Source organism: Rattus rattus, chromosome 4 (genome assembly GCF_011064425.1).
Source record: "Rattus rattus isolate New Zealand chromosome 4, Rrattus_CSIRO_v1, whole genome shotgun sequence".
NCBI classification, from domain to species: Eukaryota; Metazoa; Chordata; class Mammalia; order Rodentia; family Muridae; genus Rattus; species Rattus rattus.
The window spans coordinates 113,612,551-113,633,144 of NC_046157.1; the positions used below are offsets into that span (position 1 = coordinate 113,612,551).

Here is a 20,594-nt window from a genome sequence, read left to right on the forward strand (position 1 = left end):
GGTAGATGTTGACTCAGCTGGGGGAGAGAACCTCCATGCTATGACAGGTTGGTTCTTGTGGCCCTCAAAGGCCACCAAGCTCTGTGAACCGAAAGTGGAAGGAAAGCTTGGTTGGTCACACCAGGAGCTCACACACCTGGGGCCACACTGTTCCTGCCCCTCACAAGTCATAGATGAGTGTCTGCTTAAGACATAAAGCCAGTATTGAGGTCCCTGGACTCTGTCCCTACCCCACCCCCACCCCACCCCACCCCACTCCACCCCGGATGCTCCGTGTATGTTTAGCCCTACCCCACAGGGTGTTTCTCCCTTTGTTCTCCAGCAGTCAGGACCTTCAATGTGGCTTGTCAGGTGTCTGGGATTTAGGGCCAGAGAGACAGTAGAAACTTAGATATTTTCAAAGTAGATGTTCTTCTGGGAGCTTCGTAATAGTATTCTAGAAGACCATAAATCATGTTTGAATGTCTAGAGAAAGCATCTTAGTTTCTGGTTTGCAATGATGGTTACGGTCCCCCTTCTGTTTCACGGCTATTGAGAAACAGTTGAAACTGTCCCCTACCTTGAGAGTCTGAGACGAGATTATGGGACAGGGAATGAGGGATTTTGTAGACACTGTAATCTGCTCATCTTTTATGAGGTGACGGTGAGTCTTGTCTGCACGTGGCAGATTTTTTTCCTTAGAGACTTATATGTTTATAAGTTCTGTTCACCGTAATTCTGTTTACATGTTATTTAAAAGGCTGTAAAAAGAAGTGTATATGGACTGTATTCGGGACACTGATACTAATGACCTGTGACCACCATGGGAACTCATAGGCAAGTCTAGGTAGTTTTCTTTTGGCTCCTTTAGAAACAGCTAACAGCTTGGATCTGAGGCATTTGAGGTATCGACAGGACCAGTCTTGGCAAGAGACAGGGAGGGTGCGGGCATCCCTCTACCCCAGTGTGCAGACAGCCTCCTGTCTCTGGTGCCTGCTGGGAGGAAGATGTGCCCTGCTAAGGGGTGGTGTGGCTCACTGCCCCACCCTCAAGGCAAGGCACTGTGGAAGGTGAGTGGCTAAGCTCTCTTTACCCAACCCTTCCCTCGGGTCTGCTCTGCTGGTCTCACATTGTTCTGAAGCCTCAGGCCCTGGTCAAAGATGGCTGAGTCTCAGTGCGGCGGGCTAAGCCTTTTAACTTGTTGGTTCATTTACTCTTAGCTTTTAGTTTTTGTTTGTTCATTTTTTTCTCATTTTGACATCACTGCCGTTTAAAAATATTTCTTTAGATTTTAGAATGAAATGTTTCCCATGTTCTCCAGCGTTCCTTTCTGTCCACAGGGCATTTGACTTGTCCACAGGGCATTTGACCTGTCCACATTTATAAAGGGAACAGGCGAAGCTGACTCATCTGTCAGCTTCTGCATGTGAATTCTTGTCTCAGTTTCTGTTTATAATATGAATCACTGTAAAACTCTAAGACTTGGCTAATCACGTAAAAGATTGTGGCTTCAGTGTTTTCTCTGAAGGCATTGTGACTGGCTTCCAGAGCATCACACACGCCCCAGAAGGGTCATCTCGCACAGCACAGGCTCAGCAAGGCCCTGGGCCGCTCACAGGAGGCCGAACTGTTCCCTGTAGGAGGAAAACAGTTCTACAGCTTTCCAGTGAACAGACGTTCCGTCCGGCACCTTTCCCCATTTAGGAAGGAATGTGCAGTCTCTGGGCGGTGGGCATGCCGTGCGGATCCTGTCAGAGCTCCTGCAGCACATCTGCCTTTACTGTCCTTTAAGGATGTATAAATGCTGTACAGTGCTGTTGTATCTCCCGACACGTGTTTTCGCTCAGCTTAGTGCATTTAAATACTTGTATTTATTTATTTGTTTGGGACAGTATTAATATATATGAACATATAGTTACTGTTTTATATATTCTTAGCTTATTCAAAGCCATGTATGCTGTAAATGTGCTTGTCTTTAGAATGATAAATAATAAAAAACTGACAAGAACATTGAACTCAGCCTCACTGGATTCAGTCTCCTACACTGGAAGGATGTTCTGCAGCCGGCGCCAGACTGCTGCGCCATACCTAGGCTTGGGGGCCAGGAGTCATATGCCTGCAAGTGGTGGGGGTCAGGAGAGACTACAGCCTTTTTAAGCATGTTTTTAGTGAGTTTGAATTAAGGTGTATGGTTAAGAATGGGAACATTGTCAACTGGGGGACAACGGTTGGGGTACAGGAGTCAGCTCCCAGTGGCTGGCTCATTCTAAACCTGCTCTTAAGGATCCCAAGAGGGAAAGATAGCTTCTTATAGGTCTCTGTGACTATCTTTATATGTTTTAATGCTACTTATTGTGGTATGTGATGATATTTATGCATTTTAATACTATTTGTCTATTTGTATGCGTGTGTGTGTTGTGTGTGTGTATGTGTGTGTGTATGCATGTATGTGTGCATGTGTTGGGTGTGTGGAATGATGGGTGTATGGGGTGGTGTGTGTATGCACTCATGTGTGTTGTGTGTGTGTGCATGTGTGGGGTGTATGGGATAGTGTGGGGTGTGTATGTGTGTGTGTGTGTGTGTGTGTGTGCATGTATCTGGTGTCCCCATACACTCATGTCAAAGTCAGAGGTCAGCTCCTAAGAGTCAGCTCTCTCTTCCTCCCACAGAAGTCTTGGTGAGCTCAGGTGGTCAGGTGTATCAGCAGCAGTTGTTCTGTCGCTTAAATACACCCTCTCCTTAAAGGCCCATGTGACCCAGTATGTAAGATCAGGAAGGAAGACAGACAAATATACTACTTTTTAAAAGGAGAAACAGACCAATTGGGAGTTCTTTCTCGTGAGCTCTGGGCAGGTGAGACGGTAGACACGGAACCTTGTGTGTATCAGGTTCTGCCTTCCCAGCGAGATCCTCGCATGTAGAGTGGGTCCAACCAGGATTGCCCACCCACAGGTGTCAGCCTCAGTCATACCGTCCTCTTAGGGTGACTCTAGTGGAAGAGCAAGTGGGGGCTTTACCGTGCTCTGGGTTGCAAGGGCCCCTCTTCTCCCGTGGCCTATGGAGGCTTCTCCAACAGTAACCACACTGCTGTCACCACCCAAGTTAGGACACAGGTCCCTGAGGAGTAGCATAAGAATACTGATGTCCTCACTCCCCACACCTCACCTGTGCATGCACTCTGAATCCCTTATGGGCCTAACAGCAGTTTTGTGATAATTACCTGGAGCCTAGAAGACCAGTGTCTGTCAGTGAGGGACTCCTTTGTACCACTTTAGATTAAAAAAATGCTGAAGAGAACACTTAGCTCCCCTAGCAAGTGGGAGGAAACTGGCAAGTGATGGCTGCGCTCTTCTCCCTCCTTGCTCCTATTGCTCCTCAGGCCCCTGAGAGCAGAATATCTAACTCTCCTGTTCCTTAGGATAACAGTCCTATAGAATAAGGACTTACATGCTGATGTCTCCTGCATATCTAGATCATCCCAGACTTGTTGAGAGTCTAGATTCCTCTGGACACCCGGCCAGACCTTACCGGTCTGCTTGTGTGCCGCATCTGTGTGTACCTCAGGCACAGCGTGCTCTGACAGACCTGTGGGCGTACTTCCTCCAGCTCGTCTGAACAGTGACCCCCGTTTCCATCCCGGATTACCCTCCCCCCAGACACTGATGGTCAAGTTCGCTCTTGGAGCCTATGACTCCCTCCACTAACAGGAAATCAAGGGATTCCATGCACTACCAGCACCCCCACAAGCACACAGTAAGGTAGGCTGGCTATTTTTTGATTCATATTTTGGCTAACCAATCAGATAAATAGTATCTTTCCTTTTGCTACCTGTGTAAACCCAAAATTAAACCAAGGATGTCTATTTAATGGATCTGTATTGGTCAACCCAATCTGATTTAGCTTTGTTCTTTTAAAAATAAGTTTTAAAAAAGATTTATCTATTTTATGTATATGAATTCACTGTAGCTGTCTTCAGACACACCAGACAAGGGCATCAGATCTCATTACAGATGATTGTGAGCCACCATGTGACTGCTGGGATTTGAACTCAGGACCTCTGGAAGAGCAGTCAGTGCTCTTAACCACCTAGCTACCTCTCCAGCCCCTTAGCTTTTGTTCTTTCTGCTTGTGTCCCAGGCCTTTAAATTATATCCCTGCACATATTTGCCCAGACTCTGCTTTATGAATTAGAAAACTTAGGTTCTTCAGTATAGCCACCTTGGGTGACACTGTCTCTAAGTAAAAATGTGTGGTGGAATGGCCATAATGTCTTTCTCAGCAGTTTCTTCAGGGAAGGTCATTATTATTTCTACACACAGCGTAGACTATATCCTCAGACAGAGGGTAGGGATGCAGCTGCATTGTAGAGCAGGGAAGACAGTCCTGTCAAACTTGGAGAGTTCAGTGTCCCCAGTTAGCTCATCTCCACCAAGTTACAGGATCCCATTCTTTGCCACCTAGCACCCTCACTTTGAATGATGTCCTCTAAGGAGGAAAACTTGTGCATTGAAGAAGACTTGTCTTTGTTTTTGGCAACTTCAGCCATGGACCACAGAAAGGTATATGTGGTGTGTGTGTGTGTCTGTCTGTCTGTCTGTGTGTGTATGGTATGTGGTGTGTGTGTCTGTGTGTATGGTGTGGTATGTGTGTGTATGTGCTATGTCTGTGTATCTGTGTGTATGGTGTGGTGTGTATGTATGGTGTGTGGTGTGTGTGTGTCTGTGTGTATGGTGTGGTGTGGTGTGTGTGTGTGGTGTGTGTGTATGGTGTGGTGTGGTGTGTGTGTGTCTGTGTGTATGGTGTGTGGTGTGTGTGTATCTGTGTATGTGTGTGTGTGTGGTGTGTGTGTGTGTGGTGTGTGTGGTGTGTATGGTGTGTGTGTGGTGTGTGTGGGTGTGGTGTGTGTGTGTCTGTCTGTGTGTGTATGGTGTGTGGTGTGTGTGTGTCTGTGTGTCTTTGTCTTCTTACATCATTCTGGAGAGGCTGAGAACGTGCTGGTGGCAAAGCTAGAAGCCTCAGATACAAGAGCCCAATGATGCAGCCTGCAGTGGAGCTGAAGGCCAGGAAGCTCCCTAGGCACTTGCTGGTCTGAGTCTATCCTGGCAGGCAGTGGAGCGGTAAGAGACGCTTGCCAGAGCCTGTGGCACTGTCTGGCTTTCTCTGTCTCTGGTTCTCTTCCATCTAGGGCCTCAACCTACTGGATGGTGCAGCCCACATTCCTGGCCTGCCTTTGCAGTTCCTCTCCTATGTCAGTCCTCTCCAAAGTGTCCTAACACACTCAGACGAGGTGTTTTCTAACCCTGGGGGCCCCTCAGTCAGGTCACTTAGATCTGCATCTTACCTTTCCCTTATACCCTGGTCCATCCATCTGGAACACTCCTCTCCCTCCTGCTATTCTCATCATTTAAATTTCAGTTTATCATTTGCTTGTGAATGTATTTCATCTAAAGGATAGGTCATGTACATTTGGTCTGTCTTGCCATTTACCTTTGTATTCATAAGGACATGGGGAATTCTTGCAATAAAGGAGCTACTCAGTTTACTGGATGAAGGCTGGCAGGACAGCTCAGCAGGTTAAGAGCGCTTGTCATTAAGCCTTATGAGTTTGCTCCCTGGAATCCACCTGGTGAAAGAGAACTCCCTCTGGCCTCTGTGTTCACCCCACCCATGCCTCCCCACCCCCAGTTTACTAAAATGAAGATGAATAAATGATGAATTTGTAGTGTTTAATAGAACCTTCCAATGCTTGCACTGTGTTGTCTCTTTCATTGTAACCACCAGTTATTTTAGAAGCAACAGAAGAGGACAAATTCAAAGGACAGGGCAAACTTCGGACCACAGTGTGGCAGCAGGAGCACAGTAAGTCTCTTGGGAACAAGTGAGAAGGTATCTTAGAGTTTCTATTGCTGTGACAAAACACCATGACCAAAAGCAAGTTGGGAGGAAAGGGTTTGGCTTACACTTTCATATTGCTATTTACTGAAGGAAGTCAGGACAGGAACTCACACAGGGCAGGAACCTGGAGGTAGGAGCTGATGCAGAGGCCATGGAGGGGTGCTGCTTACTGGCTTGCTCCTGGTGGCTTGCTCAGCTTGCTCTTATAGAACCAGGACCACCAACCCAAGGATTGCACTGCCTACAATGGGCTGGGCCCTCCTCCATCAATCACTAATTAAGAAAATGGCCTACAGCTGGATCTTATAGAGCCACTTTCTCAATTGAGATTACCTCCCTTCAGATGACTTCAGCTTGTGTCAAGCTGACATAAACATGAGGCATGATGGGAGTCAGGATGAAGGTGACATGCCTTAAGTCATTTGATGACACTAAACATTCTATCTTCTTTCCTCTATACTGGTTATATTTAATACTGAAAATTATTTAAATCCAGCACTAGAAAGAAAAATCTGAAAATGAAATTTAGAAAAGTGGGTCAAGAAGATGGATGAGTGGGTGTACGTGCTTGTTACCAGGCACAAAGGCCTGAATTCCACTCCAGGACCCCTACTGTTCTCTAACTTCCACATGTGTGTGGTTGCATGCATATCACACTTCCTCAAAAGTATAAAAACAACTGACAAAAATGTATCATCAAGGAACACGATGCTTAGGAATAAACAACCAAAAGGAGAAATGTAATACACTGAAAACTTTACATTTTTGCTGTGATTAGACACCAATAAATGTATCTTGTGGGTTGGAGGAGTTAATGGTGTTCAGATGTCAGTGCTCAGGAGGTTAAATGAAGTCTCTATTCAAATGTCAACAGCACCTTTTCCTTTTAGAGATAGAAAAATATATATCCTGAAATACAGATTTCCAAAGAGTCCCATGTACATCAAATAATCTTAGAACAAATACTTTCTGATTTCAAATTTTTATTACAGAACAAACACTTTCTGATTTCAAATTTTTATTACAGAACAAACATTTTCTGATTTCAAATTTCTATTATAATTCTCCAGTAATCAAAGCAGTGGCGTTGGCATGAAGGCAGACAGAGGTCATAGGAGAGACCCGGGTCAGAAACAGCCCCACCATGCACAGCGGGATGTTTTCCCACCAAGGGCAACATGCAAAGCCAGGTATCCACATGGGAAGAGTAGAAAGTCAGACCTTAGAGCACACACAAATGAACTCAAAATATACCAGAGAGCAAAGGTAAGAGCTAAAATCAAGTTTCCTAGGGCAAGCTGTAGTAGGCTCCCTTGGGTGGGTCAATGCTTTTGTGGATGTGACTACCAAAAATTCAACCAGAGCCAACAACCCAACTATTAATGGGCAGAGGACCTAAAGAGATTTCTTCAAACGATATATAAAGAAGGCCACCAAGCATATAAAACATGTGACATCAGTAGTCAGAGAGATGGGAAGCAGAAGCACTAGCAGATCTTAACACCTAGTAGAACGGCCACTAAAAAAGAGTAAGACTCACAAGGACATGGGCATTTCTAATCTCTGTGCACTGCTGCCAGGACATACAATAGTGTGGTCACTATGGAGACTACGGCAGTGCCTACTAATAACAGCAGAGTTACCCTATGACATACAATCTGCTGTGTGTATGCTAAGCAGGGTCCGAGGGATATTTGTATATACATGTTCACAGCATAGTCAGGAGCTCCAGGGTGGGAACAACCGAGGTACCCACGGCTGGATGAGTAGGTAACAAGATACATACAGATACATACAACATACATACAACACACACTAAAGTACTATTTGTTCTTACAAAGGAAACTCATACATGATACAAGCCTTCACGGCATTCTGCTACATGAACACGCGCGCGCACACACACACACACACACTCACTCACTCACACACGCACTGAGAATCCATGTATACCAGGCACTTAGGGTACTCAAATTCAGAAACAGGACAGAGAATGGTGATTGCCATGGAGAGAGAGTATGCCAAGGACAGGGCAGGGAGGGAGGACCTGGCAGGGGCTGGGAGTCATTAGATGGGTTCACTGGGCATTTTCTGAGGTGGATGCAGAACGGGGCTGCAGGCCAACTGCACTGCACTGTGAATGTGCTCATCACGATATAGGCAGAGCTACATACTTACTATTTCTATTTCATTTTAAATATGGCCATGAATAAAGGTGTGTAACATTTTGAGAGCACAGGCCTACAGGTAAGAGGTAAAATTTAAAAATTCTTCAGTGAAGACATAAGCTTCTGTAAGTCCAGGCTAGGAATGGTTTCTTAGGATACACTGAAAGAAAAAACACATTGTTATTTTCCAATATGAAAACTGCCCTAGGCAGGAGCAGCGCTGTGTGCCTTCTGGGAAGTGAGGCGGTGAAAATGCTCACTCTGTGTACAAGGCCAGCCTTGGGGATTCCTGGCCAGCCTGGGCTAAGATGCAGAAAGGCAATATATAAAAATAAAAACTGTGCTTCAGAGAGCATCAAGACATTGAGAAGGGCAAACCACAAGTTGAGAAAAAAATGCCAATTAATCTTTAAGAGATGAGTTGACAGTAAATAAAAAATCTTACAGAAAAACAAAAAGATAATCCAGCTGAAAGGCAAGACTGTAGCCTGAAATAAACATTCTGCAAAGCAGCATAGAAAGCCAATGAACACATGAAAAAAAGCTCAGATTATTAGACATTAGGGAAATGCAAACCAAGATCCCAATCAGATGCCTCTTCATCCCAGGCAGAAAGTTGTGAAGGATGCTGGAGCCTAGATCCCACGAGAGCAGCAAATGGTGGTAAAACCACTGTAGGAAGTACAATTGAGGCTGTCATAATATGACCCCGGAGCTCCCCTCTAAGGTGTGTACTAAATCAAACATTTCGAACTTTTTCACCGATGTTCATAGCATTAGCCAAAAGCCCCAAAGTAGAAACAGCTCAGAGTTCCTCTGCTTGCTGGAAGAAGACACACACGGTGTCTGTATACACGGAACGCTATTCAGCAGTACTACATTACGGACTGACGCTACCTGAGAATAAACCTTTAACTTGGTAACAGAACTCAGAAAAGACCGGACTATGTAATTCCACTCGTCTAACAGATCTGGAATAGAGGGAAGACAGAGTGTGGGTTTCTGGAAAGGATGAGACTGTTCTGGAAGTAGATAGTGGTGACTGCCACCTGCTCCAGGAGCACTCTAAAATCCACGGGATTGTATAATTCAAAGTTCAATTATGTGATATGTGACTTTCTCCAAATAAAGCTCTATCTAGTCAAATGGAGGCATTTCATACAAACACATTTTACTCTTGGTTGACATTGAAGCACTAGTGGGAGGTGTGGCTCAGTGGTCGAGCTTCCTAGTATAGAAGGCGCACTCCTCCACACTGCACGCAGACACCAAGTTTGGGACATAGGCGGCAGGATTTAAGGATGCAGTACCGCGCACTCCCAGTGGGGGCAGCACATAGAGCAGAGGGTGCAGCACCGCGCACTCCCAGTGCGGGCAGTATACAGAGCAGACCTCAGTGACACCCTAGGGAATCCTCACAGCTTCAAAACTTTTAACAGCAAGCATACTTTCCAGTGAACTACGGAACAATATGGAAGCTATAATGACTTCAATGGCAAGAATCACACCAAAGATTTAGTCCTGATGGCTCTCTACTGTGTTAAGTGGTCAAAATAAAATGATCAGGGTTCTAAACTTTCCTAGCCACTTCATGTCACTGACATTTGTTATCTAGAGTGAATATCTGCTACATCATTTGCTGCAAGTTCCAGTGTTTAGGGATGAGGCCCATAACTCATCCTATGTTACTGTGAATGGTGTCGGCACAGTACGGGAGACCATGATCTAGCCAGGATCACCAAGGGTGGGGCAGGAGCATATGACCAGAAAAGACCAGAGTTCTTCAGGAGGGTATGATTGTGGCCCAGCTCACACTCTTTTTGGAGGCCAGACCTTGAGGCTGTGGACTGTGGCTGCTATCACCCCTTTATGAGGAGAGGGCTGGCCTAAAATTGAAACCAAGAAACAGACACGAGTTGGAGGAGGCTGACAACAGATTCTATGTTACTAACTATGCTGACTTCATGTGGCCTCCTGGATGCACATACTGTGTAATCTGATCAAGAGTCATCCTTGAACACACTCTCTCCATTGGGCAATTCACAAAACACAGTAAGTTCTTAACCCATAGTTGTTCAGTACCGTGAATCTTCTATAAATGACTTCAACCAGCAGAATCATTCAGAAACAGCACTGATCTGTTTTCTCTGGTGTACTTGGGAAGCCCAGAGGTTGAACAGATGCGGCAGCTACTGTGTTTCCTACTTTGATTCTTTTCTGTTAAGGACCAGAGGAGATTCTGAGTGGTTTTCATCTTGCATCCAACATGACATTATCAATATCCTTTTCTTCCTCTGAATCTCGATCTGGCATCCAACTGAAAACAAGCAGACAGACATTTACTCACATCTGGAATAACAGACACACTCTGGTAAGGGATGTCAGTAACTTTATGAAAGGAAACAAGCTTCTAGAAAACTCAGCTGAGCATGTGGTTAATGCTACAGCCAGCATTCAGGAGGCAAAGGCAGAGAGACTGAGAGCACACGGCTACGAGAGCTTGTACTAACAAAAGGAAACAAAACGTGCAAGCCACCAGAGAAAAGTAATGGACAGGGCACTACAAACAAAAGGCCAGCCCCAGTGAGGACTGGCCAGTAAAGATCGACCTCCTGTGAAACTGAGCTTCCATGTTTGTTTCAAGTATACTCAATGCATGTTCTAGCAAGCCTACCTTTGCAAAGTCACATGTACTGGGTATTTTTAAACAGCAACTGGAAATATTCATGACACGATCATGGGATTAAAAATCCTGTTCCCTCCTCCCAGGCTGACCCTGAGTTCCTTTAAGCTCACAGTGGAGCCACTTCCTTACGGGCACAGGTGGAGAAGAGTCTGAAGCTAGTCTAAGGCAGAAGTCAATAGAGCTGTTCAGAAATATTGTAGCAAGGAATTATTTGAGACAGGCCTTATCAGTGAGTCTGACAGAGCACCACTTACAGCACAGCATAAAGCACCTACAAGCCTTTGTAAGAATATATAAATTATCTCTTTTTCTATACTACATACTATGCTGTACTGTACTGTAGTATACTATACTATACTATACTATACTATACTATACTATACTATACTATACTATACTATACATACATCAAACCCAAGGCCTTACCCATGCCAGGCCAGCACTCAACTGCTGAGCTACATTCTGTCCTTTTTATATGCTTTTTTGATAGGATGTCAGGAAGCTGTCCAGGCTGGCCTTGAACTTACTTGATAGCCCAAGAAGGCCTAAAACCTATTGTTCTCCTACCTCAGTCTCTTCAGATAGCTGGCATCACATTCTGTACTACGGGCCTGACTGAGAGTCCTACTTTCTTTTTTTTTTTTTTTTTCTCTCTCGGAGCTGAGGACCGAACCCAGGGCCTTGCGCTTGTGGCAAGCGCTCTACCACTGAGCTAAATCCCCAACTGAGTCCTACTTTCAAAAACAAAATTCTCAAACGTGAGTCACGTCAGGATGGTACAGGCTCATACGAGGACTTGTGCTTGGAAACAGAAGAACTGACCACATGGCTCAAAGGCATGTTCTCAGCCTCTCTCATGCCCAAACAGTGGCACTCCAATAGCTAAGTGTGTCACGGGGCACTTCGGAAGAATCATGGTATGTGTGATGGTTTGTATATGGTTGGCCAGGGAGTGCCACTATTAGAAGGTGTAGCCTTTTGGAGGAGGTGTGTCACTGTGGGCATGGGCTTTAAGACTCTCACCCTAGCTGCCTGGAAGTCAGTATTCTGCTAGCAGCCTTCAGATGCAGATGTTGAACCCTCAGCTCCTCCTGCACCATGCCTGCCTGGATGCTGCCATGCTCCTGCCTTGATAATGGACTGAACCTCTGAACCTGTAAGCCAGCCCCAGTTAAATGTTGTCCTTATGAGAGTTGCCTTGATCATGGTGTCTGTTCACAGCAGTAAAACCCTAACTAAGACACATGGTCACAGCCTGGAAGAACAGTGTGAGAGTATGATAAAAGGCCTGCCTCTTCCTGACATTCAAGTCACTGACATTTTAAATTCAGAATTATTACAATTACTCAGAAGGGGCCATGTCTGACACAAGACCAGGAGGCTGCCCACAGACTCTCAGCTTGCTCTGCTCCCCAAGACTCAACTCCTCAGATCATCCGTTGCTCTGCAACAAAACAGCAGCTGCAGCCTTCCTGCCCACTGACCACAGCTTCTGTGGATCCCACAGACCATTCCCTCCTAACCTCCCACTTTCACTGTCATGGCCCTAGCCTCCAACACCGACAGGCACTCACTCCAGTGAACACATCAACTGAGCAGGCTGGGAGGATGCTCTCTGAAAACCCAGACAGGACACAGAAACCAAGGAACAAAACACTCAACAAAGACAAACACAGAAATCAGCACCTAGACCTACAATTACCCCAAACTCAGATGCCTAGATGTCAGCATAGAAACACAGTAACAGCCAGGGCAATATGTCTCCACTAGAGCCCAGCTGTCCCATCACAGCAGGCCCTAAATATTCCAGCATAGCTGAAGCACAAGAAAAGACCTTAAAACCAACTATATAAAGATGACAGAGGTCCCTAAAGAGGAAGCAATAAGTCCCTTAAAGATACCCAGGAAAGCAGACAGTTGAAGGAGACAAAACACTTCAAGACTGAAAATGGAAACAGAAGCAACAAAGAAGACACAAACCGAGGGACTTCTGAAAATGAGAAATGTAGTCATTTGCACAGAAACTACTAAGGCAATAGGATACAAGAGATGGAAGAGAAAAATCGCAGGCATTGAAGATCCAATAGAAGAAATGGATACATCAGTCAAAAAAAAAAGTAAACCTAAAAAGCCCTAACACAAAACATCCAGGAAATCCAAAGTGCTGTGAAAAAAACCAAACCTAAGAATCATAGGAATAGAAGAAGGAAAAGAGTCCAGCTCAAAGCCCAGAAAATATTTCAACAAAATCATAGAAGAAAAATTTCCTAACCTAAAGGAGATGCCTATAAAGGTATAAGAAGCAAACAGAACACCAAATAAATACCAGAAAAGGAAGTCCCCTCAGGACTGCCCCCGAATCTTTTGCCTGCCTGTGGATCCCATTCCCATTGTCTGGCCTCAGTGAGAGAGGAGGCACCTAGTCTGCAGTGATTTGATGTTCAAGGAGATACAGGGGGAGGGGGCTCCCCCTTCTCAAAGGAGGAGAGGGGAGAATAGGAGGAGAATCCGTGTGAGACACATCACTGGGAGATGTGGGGCTGATGCTGAGATGTAAAATGAATAAATACGTTAATCAGAAAAAAGTCCCCTCGCTGCATAATTAAACACTAAATATACAGAACTAAAAAGCTGCAGGGTGAAAAGACTAAGTAGCACGGGCAGACCTATTAAAATTATACCTGACCACAGACACCAGCCCCGACTACTATACCCAGCACAACTTTCAACCAACATGGATGGAGATTGCAAGGTGAAAAGACTAAGTAACACTGGCAGACCTATTAGAATTATACCTCCTTTCTCAGTGGAGACTCTAAAGCCATCAGATCCTGGGCAGATGCGAAACAAACTCTGAGACCACAGATCCCAGCCCAGACTATTATACCCAGCAAAACTTTCAACCAACATGGATAGAGATGAGATATTTCAGCCCCAATGTGAAGAAAAACTCCAACCTAAGGAGGTTAACTACACCCATGAAAACACAGAAAGTGGGCTGGAGAGATGGCTCAGCGGTTAAGAGCACCTGACTGCTCTTCCAGAGGTCATGAGTTCAATTCCCAGCAACCACATGGTGGCCCACAACCATCTGTAAAGAGATCTGATGCCCTCTTCTGGTGTATCTGAAGACAGCTACAGTGTACTTATATGTAATAAATAAATAAATCTTAAAAAAAAAAAAAAAAAAAAAAAAAAACACAGAAAGTAAATAATCTCTGCAATAGCAAAAAAACCAAAAGACAGGAAAACATACACACACACACACACACACACACACCACAAACAACAATAACACTAACAAAATAAGAGGAATCAACAATCACTGGCCATTGATATCTTTCAATATCAATGGTCTCAATTCCCCAATAAAAAGATACAGGCTAACAGAATGGATGTGAAAACAGGATCCCCCACTTCTGCCGCACCCAAGAAACACACTTCAACATCCAGGGTAGACACTACCTCAGGGTAATGGATTAGAAAATGATATACCAAGCAAATGGACCTAAGAGATAAGCTGGTGTAGCCATTTTAATATTTAATAAAATAGACTTCAAAATTAATCAACAGAGATGGGGAAGACACTACATACTCTTCAAAGGAAAAATCCACCAAGATGACATTTCAGTTCTTAACATCTATGCCCAAAATATAAGGGCACCCAAGTTTGTAAAAGAAATACTACTGTTGCTGCTTAAATCCCATATTGAACCTCACACACTGACAGAGAGAGACTTCAATACCGACCAAACTTCATCCAGACAAAAACTAAACAGAGAAACCTTGGAGCTGAGACATTATAAACCAAAATGGACCTAACAGATATTTACACATTTCACCCAAACACAAAATATAGCTTCTTCTCAGAACCTTGTAGAACTTTCTTCAAAACTGACCACATACTTGGTCACAAGACAAGTCTCAGCAGAAACAAGAAAATTGAAATAACTCACTGTATCCTATCAAAGCACTGCACATTAAAGCTGGATATCAACAACAAACAGAAAGCCTACAAACTCATGGAAACTGAAGAACTCTCTACTGAATGAAAAATGGGTCAAGTCAGAAATACAGACTTTCTAGAATTCAATACACAGCATACCCAAACCTAATGACATAACTGGTACAAGGCATTGTATTGGCATAAAACCAGATATACATTAATCAGTGGAAACCCTGACATAAATCCAAATATACATAGACCCCTGATTTTTTTATAAAGAAGCCAAAAATACACACTGGAAAAAGGCAGCATCTTCAACAATGTGTAGCACAATGAAAGCAATAATAGAAAAGGTCACAGAACAAAATGCCTACATTCAAAAAGAGAGAGAGAGAGAGAGCCCTCATACAACAACTTAACAGCACACCTGAAAGCTCCAAACAAAAAGTAAGCACATCCAAAAGGAACAGGCGCCAAAAAATAACCAAACTAAGGGCTGAAGTCAATAAAATAGAAACACAGAGAACAATACAAAGAATGAAACAGAGTTCTTTGAGAAAATCAACTAATGGCAGAGAGAAAAAACATCAAAATTAACAAAATCTGAAATGAAAAGGGGAATAACAGAGGACACTGAGTAAGTCCAAAGACTCATAAGGATTTACTTTAAGAACCTGCGCTCTGGGGGTTGGGGATTTAGCTTAGTGGTAAAGCGCTTGCCTAGCAAGCGCAAGGCCCTGGGTTCGGTCCCCAGCTCCGCCCCTATCTCCAGACACAGCCACATTGGGGGGGGGGGGAGGAACCTGCACTCCTCCAAATTGGAAAAATCTAAAAGAAAATGGATAGTTTTCTCAGTAGGTACTATTTACCCTAATCAAGCCCTATTTACTTAAGGTGAGAAAAGCAATTTAAATAGACCTGTAACTCCTAGTGAAATAGAGGCAGTCATTAAAACCCTCCCAACCAAAAGGAATCCAGAACCAGATGGTTTTAGCACAGAAGTCTACCAGATTTTCATAGACAGATTACTGCCAATACTCCTCAAATTATCCCACGATGCAGAAATGGAAGGAATATTTCCCAATTCATTTTCTGAGGTCACAGTTACCCTGATACCTAAACCACAGACTCAACAACATATGATGAAATTATGAACAGAGATGCAAAAATTTCCTAATGAAATACTTGGAAACCAAATCCAAGAACACATTAAAAAGATCATCAAGTAGGCTTCATTCCAGAGATGCAGGGATGGTTAAATATACAAAACTCAGTAAATGTAATCCACCATATAAACAAACTGGAAAAAGAAGACATGAAAAGGCCTCTGATGAAGGCCTTCGAGAGATCAGGAGTACAAGGGACACACCTAAGCATAATAAAGGCAGTGTACATCAAACCTATAAAATCAGGGATAAGAGTTAGATGTGTACCACTCATAAGTGGACATTAGGCATTAAGTAAATGATAATCAATCTACAATCCATACCTAATCTACAATCCTTAGACCCAGAGAGATTAGGTGTAAGGGGATGAATGAATCTCCCTGGGAAGGGGATATAGAAGAGGTTTTATGGGTGGACAGGGGTGGGAGTGGGGTGGGAGGGATGGGATGGGATGGAAAGGTAAGATAGGGTAAAATGAGAAAGGGCAGGGAAGAGAAGCTGGAATGGGGGGGGTGGTATTTGGGGGATGGTGTGGAAACCTAGTGCAGTGGAAATTTCCTGGAATCTACACTGGTGGTCCCAATGGGTACTCCAGGTAATGGGAATATGAAGTCCCAATTAACCATCTCTTCTAGTTAGGCAAGGCTTTCGGCAGTAGGTCTGGTTACTATCAACTGGGTTGTTGGCCGAGAAAGTCCCATGGAAATCTCCAAACCACCCAGGCTGATGCTAAGATAAAGGGCTGCTCTCCACAAACAGATAGCAGAGCACCCTCCCTCATTGCAGAGGACAACACCCACACAACTGACTGAACATAGAGGTGTTGAGCTGGTGCCTACACAAAGCCTTCAACCCAACATTCTAGTCTCTTTGGTGCAGGAAAGTACTCCACAGGCTACCAAAGAAACATGGTCACCAACCAGTCACAAAGCCTTCAACCTAAAATCTATAAAATATGTTAGTGCAATGGTGACTCAGAACTTGTGGAAATAGCCAAATCTTATTTGACTTAGAGCCATTGCGTAAGAAGAAACCCATGCCCAATGCTGCTTGAGTAACCGAAAACTAGAGTAGATAGCCCAAAGACCTAAGGTAAAATCAGACATGACTGGCAAAAACAAAACACACAACAACAAATGATTTCTAATGACCTTCTGCTTTACTCATAGATTGGTGCCTTACTTAGTCATCATCAGAGGCTGCCTCTGCTTTCCTTCTAATTTGGAAATCTCCATCAAATCGCTCCCTGAGAACTCAGGGAATCCACCAGAAGAGGAGGAAAGCTTTTGAGTCAGAGGGGATGGGGGACACCAGAAAAACAAGGCCTCTGAACCAACTGAGCAAGGTGCACAGGACCTCACAGAGACTGAAGCAGCAAGCACAGGGCCCACACCAGGTCCCCCGTGCGTATATTCTTGCAATTACCTCAGTGCTTTTATGGAAGACTCCTGACTGTAAGGAGGAGTGGGTCCCAACTCTTTTGCTTGCTCTTGGGATCCTTTCCTCCTGTTGGGTAGTTGTGTCCAACTTTAATATGAAAGTTTTTGCTTCATCTTACTATATTTTATTTTGTCATGTTTGTTTGCTGTGTCTTAGAAGCCTAATGAGAGACAGAAAAGAAATAGATTTGGAGGGGAAGGGAGGTGGGGAGACCTGGGAGGAGTGGAGGGAGGGGAAACCATAAGGCTATGGTGTAGGAGAAAAGAACCTATTAAAAAAACAACTACTCAGAAGACAGATAAAGTAATTATAAAATATGAAAAAAATGTTTTAGGAAGGAGAAAGAATGCATGCCCAAAAGTCACTGAGGAAAAAAGGTAGGAGACTCTCCACGGTCGGGTTACACACTGCCAGACGTGGCAGCACTCACCTTTAATCCCAGCACTTGTGAAGCAAAGGCAGGTGGATCTGAGTTCTGGGCCAGCCAGATATACACTGTGAGACCTTATCTCAAAACGAAAGAATAAAGGAGGAGTAGAGGAGGAAGAAAGAAAAGAAAGTAGTAAAGAATGTAAAACTGACTGAGCTATAGGTGAGATTTCAGGCAGGTGCCTGTCATTTATGCCGTGACACAGCATTAGCATTAACTCCTTTACTAATCTTTATGCCTTCCCAATGTTTGGACCATACTTTCAAATTCCTCACAAGCCTAAAAGCTGGAATCTTACACAGCTGACATAACACAAGGGAAGATAAGAAAACTACACAGGGACAGAAAAATGGTGGAGAGTTACCACTGGGGAGACACAGCAGCACGAGAGCTTGTACTAACAAAAGGAAACAAAACATGCAAGCCACCAAAGAAAAGTAATGGACGGGGCACTACAAACAAAAGGCCAGCCCCTACATCTCCCTTCTACTCTCCCTGGGTTTTGGCCTCCATCGTGCTGAACTTCTGTTCCGTCAGTTTCTTTATGAACAAAGGGAGTGAGCTCTCGGTGTAATCCAAAGCCAGCAGACGCAGGCTCAGACCCATGCATGTGCCTTCTTTCGAGGAAAGCTCACACTTCTGCTTCACACTTTTTTCCTTGTAAAGTCTGTTTCTATCCCAAAGACCTGTGTAGATCTTTCAAGTTGGTTGCACAGGGTCCCGGGCACTAGTGATATCATTTGGGGTGCTCCTGCCACCACTTTCACTCCAAACCTCAAACACTGATACTTCTTCCTGGTCGTGTAAGACAGAAGTGCCCACACTGTCCTCAGCCTGCTCAGCTTGTGTGCTCGGGGCAGCCACTCCATCAGATAACAAGGTGTGCTGCCCCCGGGCCCCACCTTCATCACTGGAGTCTCAAAGCCCTCACCCAAACCATATCACTTCGACCAACTTCAGATCATTAAATCATTCACATTCAATTCTATGTCCGGCTAACATAAGCTTTCAAAATGGTTCACTTACCATTGATCTCTTACACTCAAAAAACGAGTACTGCAAAGCTCTACAGTTGCCTTCTTTCAAGCACTGCCGTGGGGACTTTCCTTCCTGTGACAGACAAACCAATATGACCGTCTGAAAAACTGTCACACAAAGCGCATGACCACTGTTCTTCGGAAAGTAGTTCTTTTCTTTTAAAAAGTTGACTTAAGAAAATTCTTTTTTTTTTTTTTTTTTCCTTTTTTTCGGAGCTGGGGACCGAACCCAGGGCCTTGTGCTTGCTAGGCAAGCACTCTACCACTGAGCTAAATCCCCAACCCCTTAAGAAAATTCTTAATCCCTTTTTGTTAACCTTGGTGGTTAAAGAAAAACAAATGTAAAGATTATCAAATAGTGGAGTACTTTTGAGTCTGTTTTTAAATTTAATTTTATGGGTGTTTGCCTGCATGTACAGGTATGCACCTCATACAGACCTGGTGCCCATGGATGTCAAAAGAGACTACCAGATCCCTGGAACTGGGAGGTATAGAAGACTGTGCACCACCATATAGGGTGCTAGGACCAAATCCTGATCCTCTGTAAGAGTAAGTTGGCTTAACCACTGAGCCAACTATCTTTCCAGCCCCAGAACCTAAGATTTTTAGAACAAATCATTGATGTTTGTATAAGCCTTCCTATGGATGGGAACTGTGAATTGGATGCGTTAAAATAAGGACCTTTCAGTGTTGGTACTAAACTCTGAGTGTTAAGGGGGAGGGGAGCGCTGGAAAAATGGCTAAGTAAGCAAAGTTCTTGCTGTGCATGAAAGCTCCGGTTCAGCACCCACACAAAGAACGAGGCATGGTGGTGGCAGGAGCCTTTAATCCCAGAACTGGGTAGTGGAGACAGGCAGATCGGGTTAGTCTAGTCAATCAGGTTCACTGACATGCTTTACCTTATTAAAGGTGGAGGGGCTAGAAAGATGAGGCAGTGGGCAAGAGGGCTTGCTCTTCTGGGATCAAGGTCAGTAACGGGAAAACCCTGTTGAGTTCCCTCTGGAGTTTCAACTTTTCTGGCTTCCCAAGAGTCATGAAACCTAGTTCTGAACCTTCTCCCCACTCCCCTTTCTCCTATCTCCCACTGGAAGGTATATTATGACCATCTAAGTTCATACCCTAAGTTTCTCTGAGCCCCTATCGTTCATCGACTGTTTCCCGTATCAGCACATAGTATAAAGGCTTATGTTGAATTCCTCCCAGAATGCAATGCTGCAGGATTAAGATGGGTTAAAGATTGGCAGAGAGAAACTATGGGATACCATAAGATATTTCCATACTCCAGAAGCCAAGGAACCAAAAATCTCCACCACAGATCAAGTAGCTATGCAGCGCAGGCGCAGGCGCAGGCGAGTCTCTGGAGGAGAGTGCCCAAAAGTGAGTGCCAGCACTCGGGAATCGCTTCTTGAACTGAGATAGCTGAATGTTTACAAAATCCTTAGGTGGGTAATAAGTTATCTCCCATTTAACACCAGTGAGAACTGGGGATGAGAGCTCAAGAGACCTGTCCAAACTCAGGAGCGGACGCGCGACCTCTACCCTCGACATGACCTCCCTGGCAGGCCAACATGGAGCCAGTCTCGGTTGAGCTCTACCACCCAGATTCGCTACCTGGAGCACACAGGCCGACTGCAGCAGACATGCACCCAGATCCTCCTTCACGCCCGCGCACGCGCCGCCCTCCGGTTTGTCCTCATAATACCGGGGCATGGCGGAGCCCACCGCCCTCACCACACCAGATCACGGCCTTCGGTCACCCTGGACCGCCCGAAAGGGCGTGGGCTACGCCCACTGACAAGCTAGAGGCTAGAGTAGGAGAAATCCTCAACTTCCGGCGGGATTGCGAC

The 20,594-nt window shown here is 44.6% G+C and overlaps 1 protein-coding gene across 1 annotated transcript; it reads right to left on the minus strand.

Moving 5' to 3' along the window:
- Nucleotides 1–9,958: 9,958 nt before the first annotated feature.
- LOC116899300 (cytochrome c oxidase assembly factor 5) lies at nt 9,959–20,585 on the minus strand. Its single transcript, XM_032900956.1, has 3 exons — nt 20,359–20,585; nt 18,737–18,820; nt 9,959–10,359 (listed from the first exon to the last, which is right to left on the minus strand). Exons 1-3 carry the CDS (start codon nt 20,455–20,457, stop codon nt 10,318–10,320), a joined length of 225 nt encoding a protein of 74 aa, XP_032756847.1. The 5' UTR covers nt 20,458–20,585; the 3' UTR covers nt 9,959–10,317.
- Nucleotides 20,586–20,594: the final 9 nt, after the last annotated feature.